General features: G+C 28.4%; 1 protein-coding gene across 3 annotated transcripts; it reads left to right on the top strand.

Annotated features, from left to right (window-relative positions):
• The first annotated feature begins 1,401 nt into the window (after positions 1 to 1,401).
• On the top strand, positions 1,402 to 9,581 carry LOC145114814 (uncharacterized). Of its 3 annotated transcripts, XM_079050897.1 has the most exons (9): positions 1,516 to 1,549; positions 1,676 to 1,793; positions 2,548 to 2,584; positions 2,692 to 2,761; positions 2,982 to 3,086; positions 3,327 to 3,477; positions 3,550 to 3,632; positions 8,794 to 8,887; positions 8,984 to 9,581. In XM_079050897.1, the coding sequence occupies exons 1-9, from the start codon at positions 1,519 to 1,521 to the stop codon at positions 9,069 to 9,071; spliced, it is 777 nt and encodes a 258-aa protein (XP_078907023.1). In that variant the 5' UTR covers positions 1,516 to 1,518; the 3' UTR covers positions 9,072 to 9,581. The 3 variants fall into 3 exon arrangements, with proteins under 3 accessions (XP_078907021.1, XP_078907022.1, XP_078907023.1); XM_079050895.1 differs by lacking the exons at positions 8,794 to 8,887; positions 8,984 to 9,581 and adding an exon at positions 4,609 to 5,161 and having other exon boundaries at positions 1,402 to 1,549; XM_079050896.1 differs by lacking the exons at positions 8,794 to 8,887; positions 8,984 to 9,581 and adding an exon at positions 4,601 to 5,161 and having other exon boundaries at positions 1,402 to 1,549.
• The last annotated feature ends 3,237 nt before the right edge of the window (positions 9,582 to 12,818 follow it).

The raw sequence follows: 12,818 nt of genomic DNA, 5'->3' as shown, positions 1-12,818 counted from the left end.
ACAAAACAAAATAAAAAAAACCAAACAATTTAACAACCCCAACTATTTTGAAAAACCGTTAGGTTGGTGTCTGGAAAAGAAACAAAAATATGTGTTTGGAAACAAAAAACAAAAAAAAAATCTTATGTAAGTGAAAAATATAAAATTAAAAATTAAACTTATAAAATGACCTACCTAACCGGTTGGTTACCAAGATTTTTGTTAATAAATCTAGAAAAAATAGTTATTATACTTTAAAAAGACAGCGAGCAGTAGAAAATCTCATATATAAACATGAAAATTTTGCATGGTATTTGCTATAAAAATACCAAAAATTTAAATGAAATAAATGTTTGGATGGTGTATCAAAAAAAACGAAAGGAATATTCCTATAATTTGGATGATTTGTGAATAATAAAAAAGAATATAAGGGCCATTTTTGTAATTTTGATTCCATATCATTTAACTGGTGTAAGAACGTTATTAAAAAAATAATCTCCGATCGATAAAAAAAAGAGTAACAAAAGAAAACAAACCTTATTAAAAAAAAAGATGCACATAACAGTCGAGATGATAATAGTATTCGAACATGAATATATTAAAAATAAATTAAAAGCTACTGACGACTTTTAACCAACTCAACTAATCAAAGATTTGAAAAAATCAAAAAGATAAATGTATCAACGAGAAATAATTTTGGAGACCCAAACCTAGAGAGGCCTGGAGCCATCACCCAACTTGCCCACCCTATTGGGTCGGGCGTTCAGTTACATTTCTAGCTAGTTGATATTTTGCAGCACCCCGTTCAAGTAGTCGCTAGTTTGCAACTTCTTGTTCATGGTTTTATCAATCTCCACGTCCTTAATTTTTTTAAATTCAAGTAGTCTTTAGTTTGCAACTTATTGTTCATGGTTTTATTAATGTCCACGTCCTCAAAATTTTAAATGCTTTGTTTATATGTATATGCAATTGAATATTTGATCATTTCTTTCTTACCATATGAAAAAGTATTCTTTAAGATTTGCACTTTGGATGCTAATATGCTTCTCTCTCTAGATGTACACACCTCTTCTACGCGGAAACATATTCTAAGGATGTCATTGTTTAAGCACTTTCTTCTGCCACTGTCTACAAGCATCTATTCTCTCTTGTATGTCCACTTCAATTTGGGGGACAATCCTTTTATCGGATCGTTTTACCATTGTCTTTCTTTGATATGTCAGAATATATCCTTGATCCACTAAAGTTATATCCTTGATCCACTAAAGTTGCACACTTTATCATTTTCTCTTTGGTGGCACCTTTATCTTATTAGCTTTGGCTGGTAGCTTCAGGTCGGTCTAACTGGTGTAGCTAAGAGTAGCTGATTCAGATTCATGGGTTGTAAGCCTTTTACGATAATTTATCAACTTCTGAAAATGTTATAAATAGATACTCAAGAGCTTATAGTCTTATTCACTCATTCATTGTTGGGTGCTCTGACTGGTTGTTGCAATTAGGGAATTATTTCACATACTGCAATAATTAAGAGTTAAGACAATGAGCTATAACAGATCAAACATAGGTTCTGGTTAGTCTCTTCCCATCAAGCCGGTCATAAATGCATTATCTAAGAACCATGAACATTAAAACGTCTTTGTTAAATAATATGACTAAGATTTAAGGATTTGTAAGCGTTCTTGATGCATTGTTTCAGGTAGTAGGAATGTCGGAAGGAACACATTTGAGTTTGGAAGGACTTATGTGGTCAGGCCCAAAGGAACCCACCAAGCAACTATCGTTTGGTTACATGGCATTGGTGAAATGGGATCAAGGTGATGACAATGAATGTTTGCTTTGAATGTGATGATTTTTTAAAAGACAAATTTGATATCAATTGCAGAATAGCAAGTGGGTTGTACTCATTTCGACCATTTTGACATTTGATATTAAGATTTGACTTCATAATATTAATTTATCAGTGATGTTTTCTTCTATATATGACTTACCTATGGATGCTTTAGGATTATAAGGCTTGGTATTTTCCAAGTAATTCTGGGTAAGTTTCTTCTTTCGATTATACACAAGTGATCAACCATTAGTCAAATGTCCAAAATATATTCAGAAGATAAGAAACTAGGAGAATTTTATGGCCAAAATCAATAACAAGTTCAATGACAATGGACAAACAAGTAATTTTAGTTATTAACCATGATGTTAAGATTATCAAATTTCAGTTGTCTTCACCATAACGGATTTGGTGCAATTCTCATGGACAAGATGTAGTACAAAGCACGACATCATTTCCTATAATATTAATATCACTACATGACCTTATCTTTAGGTTAAGAAATCACCAACTTGCCCTTGTGTGAATTAGAGTGGAAGTTTTTGTATACAATTAATATTGTCTCACATATTGGGAAATGGGAAAGAGGTGCTTCCCAAGGCCAAAAACTATATCCACGACTATATCTATCACCTGATCTAGATTCGTATAAGATTCTGAAAGGTTTTCCAAGAGTGTTTTCCGCTTTTTTTCGCAATAGTTATTTATATTTGTTTTCTCATTTATATTTTGTTTTACAGTTGGTCCCAGTTCTTGGAATCTTTGCCTCTTCCAAATGTAAGGATGAGTATATTTCGGTTTCATGACATACACAATTATAATGTGAACAACCTACGTTATTGTATGATTTGTACTTTAATCATTTTAATCAAACTACTATATAGATCAAGTGGATCTGCCCAACTGCCCCAAGTCGCCCGATAGCTTTATTTGGTGGAGCAGAGTCTACTGCATGTAAGTTTCTTTTTATAAGGATAAGAGAAAATAAAGATGTGGTTGTGGGTCATATGATATGAGAAGAAATGGAAGATGTGACCCAAAAACTAGAACGCGGAGAAAAGATTGAATAAATGAATAGAAGTTTCTACATCTTTTAATTCACTTTTATGTAACAATAAAGAGAAAAGTAACTGGTACTATTTCTGTGGTTATCTAACATGTCAAGAATTATCAGGGTTTAATGTTGAAGACATGTCAGAGAATTCTACTGATGATGTGGAGGGATTAGATGCTTCGGCAACACATATTGCAAATATGCTGACCAACGAGCGTGATGATAGTATGTTTCCTTGTTACTTACTCATATGGGGATATATAAAAAGTGCTAGATAGAGGCCAATGGGGGGACGTCATGTAGGGTCCAAATTGCCACTTATAGTGTTGGATATGCCATTTTGTGAAATTTTATAGGAAGATGCTTGATATGAGGCTAGGGAATATAACTTTTTTAACTTCATAAAAGTTGTCAGCTTTTATATCATTTTGGACTCTTTTTACCTCGTGGTTTACCTTTTTGCAGTTAAACTAGGTGTTGCTGGCTTTAGTATGGGAGCTGCTATGGCTCTCTACTCTGCTACATGTCGTGTTCTTGGGCAATATGGTAATGGAAACCGATACCCAATCAACCTCAGTGTGGCAGTGGCTCTCAGTGGCTGGCTGCCATGTTCCAGGTTGTCTTTTAATCTGACCATCTTAATATATCATTAAACATATCACTTTACTGAGTAGACAACTTGTTGTAGGATCGTAAGGAGCAGAGTTCATGCATCACAAGAGGCTGCAAGACGTGCATCATTACTACCTATTTTGCTCTGCCATGGACAAGGTATTTGCTTATAAATTAACGATATACATTTTAGATTGCCTCCTTTTTGTAGGATTCCTATATAGAAATTGGTTTTATCTTTTGGGATTCAATCTTATATGAGAAATATTTAAATTGCTCTTATTTGTTCTTGATTTGAATTTGACAAGAAAATTATCATGCTTTTTGATATATTGGAATCAACTTTTCTTCGTGAACTATGATTAAGTTTAGAAGACATATTTGCTCAACTAAGGATTCAACAATACTTCATATAAGTGGATGAGAAGCACCTAGTTCAACTTTTGGAGGAAAAACATAGAACCTTACTAATTCAAAATAATATATGTGTGCCTAGCTTAAGAAATGCAACTATCAAGGAGTGACTAATTAAAATACATGCAATCAAATTAAGCGTGTGTTATTAAGTTTAATATAAAAAAAATGCAATCTAGAATGTTTTGACTTTAGAAGCTAAAATAACTTGTTCAGAACAAATAAATGTACCCCGATACATATTTCTCTATAGATTCCAGGTCTTGAAAATATCTAATTACTGCCTATCAATCATATATGTAGACTGAGATTGATCCATCACAACAATTCTTTCTTAAGTTCAACAAAACACCAAATATATTAGCGAAACACAAAGATGAGAATCTATATGCATAAGAAAAGGCTAGGGGAAAATTTTGCATTAATGATACCTACATATAAACATATATAATTATGTGAGTTGCATCTTTCAATAGAGTTTAAAATGAAGCTTGAAATGTCTGTGTGTGCCCCTTGCGTGTGTACTCCTTTATCCGAGAAGCACTATATCGAGAGATGCCTCAAATCGTTTTACCATATACTTGTGTTTATATACTATAAAATCATTCTTTTATAGTCAGTATTCAGAATTCTACAATTTTATTAATTTTTACTTGGTCTAGAATTCCTCAATTTTCAAACTATTTAGTTGTACCTACTCACTTGTCTTGCAGTTGAGTAGATAAAACTAGTTCTAGTTGGAGATTATTCAAGCTTGATATTATTGTTGGGCCCCTTTATCTACCAGCTTCAGCTTCTAGATGTTGGTGACTTGACATGGTATCAGAGCTCAGGTTTTGCAAGATCTATGGGTTCAATACTTCAATTCCTACCGCTTACCTTTGCATTATGTTAGTGATGCATGTTTGCGTTCCGATAAGGAAACATTGAAGTACTATTTGGTCCTCTACTACCAGCTTGACCTCCTCCATGTACGAGCATGGTGACATTGGAGGGGGATTGTTCAAGCATGATAGCATTAATGTAACAACTTAAGTATATACATGATTTCAATTGCAATAAACACATGGCTAGCTTAGTTATGTGAAAAGTAAATTGTTTTTGACATTTTATTCCAATGGGAGTCTATACCAATTGTCCAAAGGATATGTAAACACATGTCTCTCACAAAGTCGAGTTTGTATGTTGGGAAATTCTCCCCACCAAAAGTAATGTATGGTTAATTGATAACTCATTATGTGGTTATTGATTGCATCCAATGTATTTCTCTTAAAGGAGTAACCATGTTTTTGTTTATACTTTATCATTCCGGGTACCGGCAACTTTGAGTTGTCATGTATGAAATATAAGAAGATTATTACTCTAGAACTTAATTATTTTCCTTTTATGTCATATATTTTTATGTTTCTAACCGGTTGAAGGGAAATATATAGTTGGTTTTTTCTTGTATTGGCACAATGTGGTTCATCAAGCTTCGTATGTCAATGAGTTTGGTGTTGATATAGATCAGGTATGATATGATTCACTTATGTGATCAAATATTGATCCAACAATCCACTTAGTTGATTAACCCGTTTAAACGAGTCAATATTATGGTCAACCATAATTATGTACATGTGTGTAATGATCCGCTGGAAAATTGGAAATAAGATTTCTACTTCTTACATTATCTAATAATAAACCTCAATCCCCCCTACAAATCTCTCTTCCTTGTCCCTTATTATATATCTCACACATTACCTCTTAATTCCTCTCTTTTTATTAGATTTTTTTATTTTTCTACTAAGTTTTGTTTTGTACTTTTCAAAAACTATTAATTTAAAACATCAAGATTGATGAATATTTATAATCATGACCGTTTTCATGGAAAGATGTGGTAGTTGACCCAAATAGTTTTATAAAGATAAAATTTTAAGACTACGACTAGCTTTTCTTTATAATATGAGTATGTTTTTGAAAATAAATTTTAGATTAAGAAGTCATTAATAATGACAATTTTATTTAAAAATATATTACTTTACTCGGTATAAATTTTAAAACGAATTATTTTATATGGTCAAATTGTAAAATATTTTGAAATTCTTTTAAGATAGTTTTTAGGGAAATTATATAAACAAACCATTATAAATAAGTTTTTTTAAAGAGAACAAATATTTTTTCTTTATTTTCTGAAAAGTTACAACTTTCGACCGCATGTTCCATTTCGGACTTTCTTCAAACTACGGATTTTTTTTTTCAAAGAAGTCTAACTACTTATATCCAAAATGTCTATTTTCAAATGTTTAATATATCGTTTTCAATCAAATGTTTGATTTTAAACAATATTATCCTATATATTTTCTATTTATTATGTTTGTTTAACTTTTTGTTAAATTTTAATAAAACAAGTTCTCGAAATTCTTGAACTTTTCATCCGGACTTGGTGGTTATTTTTTTCTAAAAATTCCATAGTTTTTTTTTCAAATCCGGAATATTGGTTTGGAATCCGAAATGTCAGTCCGAAATATATTTTTTTGTTAGAAAAATATTTTTTTTCTCAATTTGGAATCCTCCATTCTGGAGTTGGTGGTTATTTTGTTTTTCTAAAAACATTTTTTTGTTTAATTTTTCAAACTGATTATGATTACTCAAATTATGTACTTTTTATGTCAATTATAGTGTATGACTAAATTGAATAAAAGTATAATTTATTTTATAATAACATCAAATGTTTTGGACATGCAATATTTTATGTTCAATTAATATTAACACCAAATCTTTTTTATGATTTAAAGTTGCTCTACTCAAAATCTCTCTCTCTCAAAAACAAATTTAATAATAATAATAAATAAATAAAGTTGATGTTGTACTTTTGTTTTAAATATATATATATATATATATATATATAATATTCAAACACAAAAATATATAAATATTGTTTTATTAATTAATGTACGTGAAATAATTTTTTTTATACGTGTGTTAAATTTGACTTTTTACAAACCTGATGTTGTAGGTTAAAATCCTAGACAACATGATTTTGTTGTTGTGAGGTCTAACTAGAATTCAACAATAAAATGTTTTTACTATTATGATTAAAGAATTGTAAATGAATAATATATATTTTTTATAAAATATGGTTAATCATATTACCTAAAAATTCATTATAATGAAACGTTAAGGGTGGAATTTGTAAAATAAACCAATAAACATAAGATCTTTTAAAATATGTGAGGTGTAAGAAATATATATATATATATATATATATATACATATATATATATATATATATATATATATATATATATATATATATATTCGTGTTAAAATGGTATGGGTTGGAGATGAATTACAAATGAAAAATATGGTGCAATAGATTTGAGAATGATGTAAAATATGTTTTCTTTCAAAACGTGATTTGTATTTTTTTTATTTAAAGTTTCGATTATCATATTGTCTGAAAAAGTATTTTTTATGCACGATGTCAGAAGAGGTTTAGAATGTCCGGTGTTTTATAATGAAATTCTTTTATATAAATATATGTAATTTTAGTAACAAATGTTTTAAAATATGACATGCTCCATGACATAAGTTACTTTTCAAATGTAAAAATAAAATTTATATCTCACATTTAAAATAAAATTTGAATAAATATATAAGGGGAAACATGCATGATATATATATATATATATATATATATATATATATATATATATATATATATATATATATATATATATATATATATATATATTCAAAGATAAATGAAGACAAAAAAATCTATGTATAAGGTATGAGGAGTCTAGGATATACTGGATAGAGGGAGGCTGGGAATAATTATTTGAGTCAATATGAACTAATCAATCTTTAATTGGTTTATGGCCTTATGTGTGAACATAATGAAATGATCAGCATAAATGTAGTTAGGTCACAGGTTAATTGATTAAATGAGATGATTAATTAATCCAAACAAAATTTGACTTAGTGATACATCTTATATCAAGCCATGTCTCCAAGCCTAGGACAACCAAACATGAAGCAAAGTGTTCAAATTTATACGGTAAGGGTCGTAACATTTTTGTAAAGGTATAACACATTTGACACATGAACTAGGTCACATTTACACACACTAGCGACACTACATACATCAATGACAAGTTTAATGATGAAAGAGTCCATTACTAATATTAGCCATCAATAAATTACTGGCAATTAAGTGAGAGATTCTTGACGACCCAATATCTTTTGCTCATTCCTCGATGCTTTTTTGATATTTTCCATGGAATATCGACAAACTTAGCGACATATTGAGAGCATTTGGAAAAAGAAAAATCTTAAGATGTGATAAGTACTCCAATTCCTTTTGAATTGCTTAAATTACAGTTTGAGTTATTCAATCGTGTTGGTGTCTTGGGAAACCAAAGAAGAACCATTATTGAAGCAAGATGCTAATTAATATCAATGTTGAATTTAGTTTATTTTAGTTTTAACTTTTAGAAAACAAACTTAACCACTAAAGATATATCAATTTTACAATAACAACTTTCATGTTGTGTACATTTAGTTTTTAAAACATATAGGACTTATAGTGGTCCTTACTAAAGATATATCAATTTTACGATAACAACTTTCATGTTGTGTACATTTAGTTTTTAAAACATATAGAACTTATATTGGTCCTTTCAATATTCACTCGATCCTAATTAGGAATCTGAAGAATAAATGTCTATCAACCGTACCGAATAATATTTCTTTATATTATACATTTTTAATCCACAAAGTAAAATAAATGACTAACATAATGTAAATGAATAAAATATACTTTTACTTTTTATGAAAAATATAAGACTTTCAACCAAAAAATATAATCTTAAATTTAAAATGATTAAAAAACTATCTTGATTAAAGAAAATTTTCCATGTTTCAGTTGATGATATGGTTGATTACAAACATGGGGAGAAATCTGCACAAACTTTACGGACGACTGGATTTCAAAACATGACATTTCGTACATACAATGGGTAATTAATCCTTCTTATAGACTTCAAGGACATAATTTCTCAAAAGTAACCTATGACTGAGAGTGTCATGTGCTGTTAATTTTGTTTTTAATATAGGCTTGGTCACTATACGATACCAGAAGAAGTGAATGATGTTTGTTGTTGGCTCGTTGCAAGGATGGGGCTTAGTGGATATGGGGTGTGAATAAAAATATTTTTTTCTACTTAAGAGAAAAGGAAAAAATATTTAAATATCTATATAACCAAATAATAAAGCATAATAAAATATTAGAATATGTGTGGACATGGGGTAATAACTTATATTACTCCCATTTCTATAAAATGATTTTGAAATAAAAAAGATGAGAGAACAAATTTTTTTGTGGGTGAGATTTTCCATTATTTTTGTTTTTATGACAAAGATTTAAAGGACTAATGCAAGTAAGAGTGCGACCACGTGCACCAAGACTCCTCAGCTCTATAAAAGTTTCAGAGAACTTGTATGTTCTTTTACAAAAAGAGACATTACATTACACAAACTTGGGGCTTGTATGTTCTTTTACAAAAAAAGACATTACATTACACAAACTTGGGGGCTTGAGGTTGAAAAGGATTGAAGATGGTCTTGGAGGAAATATCATTCATATAATTTGTTCTTCTCTTAGTTTCTCTTTGTAACTATGTACTAAATGGAATAAACGTATGTTTTGTTTAATAAGTTTCTATATATATATATATATATATATATATATATATATATACTAGTGATGTATCCGCACAAAGCACCGTATGCGAATAGTTACTTTCAACGATAAGTTTCTTTTAAAAAAAATGTTATGTTACAAGGAAAGTACATTGCTAGTTATTGCGTTTAGACCAACTTTAATAGCATGAAATGGAATTGAATGCAGATCATTGATTTGAGATAAGTGGAGAGTTGTGTATTCCTTTTCCTAAATATGGACTTCAGGACTTCCTTTCTAATCATCTTTGGAGGCGACAAGGGCGTGTTAATCTTTTCTGGTAGGAGATCATCAGCGACGATACAAATTGTGTCATCCTTCAATCCTTTCATTTGTGTAGCTTTCTGCACATGAAAACCAAGCATTTAAATATGAATGTTCAAAAATACCAAAAAAAAAAAAATATACGTTTTATAACATTACTTTAATCAACCAATTAATTAAACTTCTTTTATCAACGCACAATCTTTTCACTTGTACCACTTCATCCACATGAAAACCAACCTATTAATCTTAATGTTCTAATTACAACATCAAATGGAAAATAAAACAATAAGTATTTGAATATATATATATATATATATATATATATATATATATATATATATATATATATATATATATATATATATATATATATATATATATATATATATCCATTCCATTCCATTCTTACCAACCAAAATCCTTAAACATCCTTTACTTCAACATCTAACAATGCATATTAGAAAATCACCATCATGACTTAGAGCTTGTTTTCCTTGTAAGAGCTCAAAGCAAACCTCATAAAATCTAAAGTCGGCCCGTCCCAAACAACCGGAATATAATGAATCTCATTTCAAAATCTTCAACCACACATGGAAGAACTTTTTCAAAAAGAACACGCAATGCATCGAATATTATTTTATTTCGATGAAGATGTATCTCATAATTATAATCAGATATTTATTACTATTAAATAAATTATACTTAAAGTTATAGTAGGAAAATGTAGATTTTTTATTATTTGATAATGTTTGATCTTAAAGCTATTATAAGTTTACTTTATATTAATATAGATGTTTAAGATTAATGTAGATAATCTAATAGATATTACTAATGAATAATTTATTTATGGTTTAACTCTAATACGATAGGGACTACTAATTGAAATATATACAACTAACGATAAAAGATAGTACAATGTTGACTAATTTAAAAGCCTAAGCTTTATATGGATTTTTCATAGCTTTGTTTTAACTGATATTCTTATTGATAACTAATATTCTAAAATAAAGAAAATTATAAGAAAAAAATAAAATCTTTTTAGTCAAATCTAAAAAAAATTACATTCTTAGATTAACTTTATTAAAAGATACTCTACTATGAAACATTATGACAATTAAACATCGTTATGATCTTTTAAATTATTATTGGATATTTTCAAAATTATTATTTTTAATATGAGCCGTATAAGTTTTGATTAGTCATCTTTAAATTAGCTATATTTAATGAACTAGTTATGAGACCTATGTATTACATGAGTTAATTTTTAAAAAAAAGGTTAGATATAAACGTCTAAATATTTGAGAACTTTAAATTTATAAATAAAAAAATAAGAAAAATAATGAATTATTAAAATTGAAATGTTTTTTTATATTTTAAATTTAAACAAATAATTTAAATAAATAAACAAAAGAAATTAATAAGCTTTAATACGAGAATTTTGAAATTAAAAGGTAAGTCCATTAATGAAATTGATATCTATTTTTACTACATTTATTATAATTATTACATTAAAATATTATGTGGAATTTAATAAAATAAAAAAACTCATAAAATGACATGTGGAAAAAAGATAATTCAAAATAACCAAAAAATGACATTTGACAAATTGAATGAGAATGTGACATGTGGCAAAAACCCTTCGTTTATTAGAGTAGATTTCAGTTTGAACTACATTTTCTATTGCACACTTAAAAAGTATTAAAAAGAAATATTTAAATGTCAATGGAAAATGAATCTGACTCGTATCATCTAACATTTAAACTCAAATTTAAAGAAATACATAGATACTGCAATTTGCAACTAAAAAAGAGAGAACAAGCGACACCAACTCTTGTATCTATGCAACTGTCAAATACTCAACTCTCGTATTTTTGGTTTCCAAATCCTTTCCTACTTGAAATATCCCTAAGAAATCCAAAAAAAAACTTGTTATTATAATGCATACATACATACCATTTTAAATTTGTAAGGGCTTCTAATACTTAAATTTCAGTGTCAGGCGAATAACAGTACATCAGATAACATAAGAGCAGAAGATGGTAATACTACCTGTCTTCCATTCCAAGATAACAAAAAAATGGCATCATACTTTTTTTATTTGACTATTATACCATTCTACTTTCATTTCTCCTATTACACTTTTGTTTTGTCATATCATGCAACTTTGATTTCTTTCTAATATAGCACTATGTTGTCAACGTTTTCTTATTAAAATATTATACTTCGAAAAATCTACCAATTGTAATATCGTTGTTTTGTTTTTTTTATCTATTAGGACATTATAATTTGAAAAGGGGGCTAATAAATATAGAAAATGTGTTGACATTTTCATGAAAAAAAAGTTGTAATTTCTTTAAGAGCTTTCTATTGGTAATTTTATTCAAAGTACATTACCATTTTTTTTCATCCAACCCTTCTCTATACTTAATTCCATTACCTTTTTTATTAGACCAATAATTGTTGCTCAGCATCTATCATTGATATTCACCAGAGAAGTGTTTCAATGGTAATGAAGTTTCAACTTACGCTAAAAAGATTAAAAGATATAATGTTTACTGTTATAACTTGGCTAAATCAGTGACTACAGACCAATGTTGATGATTTGGCTTTAATGTGAAAGTCAAAATGACATAAAACACAAACAATCGTATCCCCAATGATATAAAACATGGAATATAGAATGCGAAACAATCAAAGATACAAATTTTCGATTTAAATTCACAAATTTTGGTTCTAAGCCTACTTATAACAAAGTAAATTGATATTTCCATTTTAAACCAAAATTTGATCTTTATATTTCCCAAACTTCTAACATCAGATCTACTCAAATTCCATATTTTATTACTTATCTTTATCAATAAAAAGAAAAATTTTGAAATATGCTACCATTATCGAATTTATCAACCTAAAAAATGCCTAGTACTTTTCAATTTTCATTTTAG

This window comes from Lactuca virosa, chromosome 5 (assembly GCF_052849685.1).
Source record: "Lactuca virosa cultivar CGN04683 chromosome 5, Lactuca_virosa_CGN04683_v6, whole genome shotgun sequence".
Taxonomy (NCBI): domain Eukaryota; kingdom Viridiplantae; phylum Streptophyta; class Magnoliopsida; order Asterales; family Asteraceae; genus Lactuca; species Lactuca virosa.
Note: the sequence above shows the minus strand (reverse complement) of the source record. Positions and strands in the feature narration are given on the sequence as shown.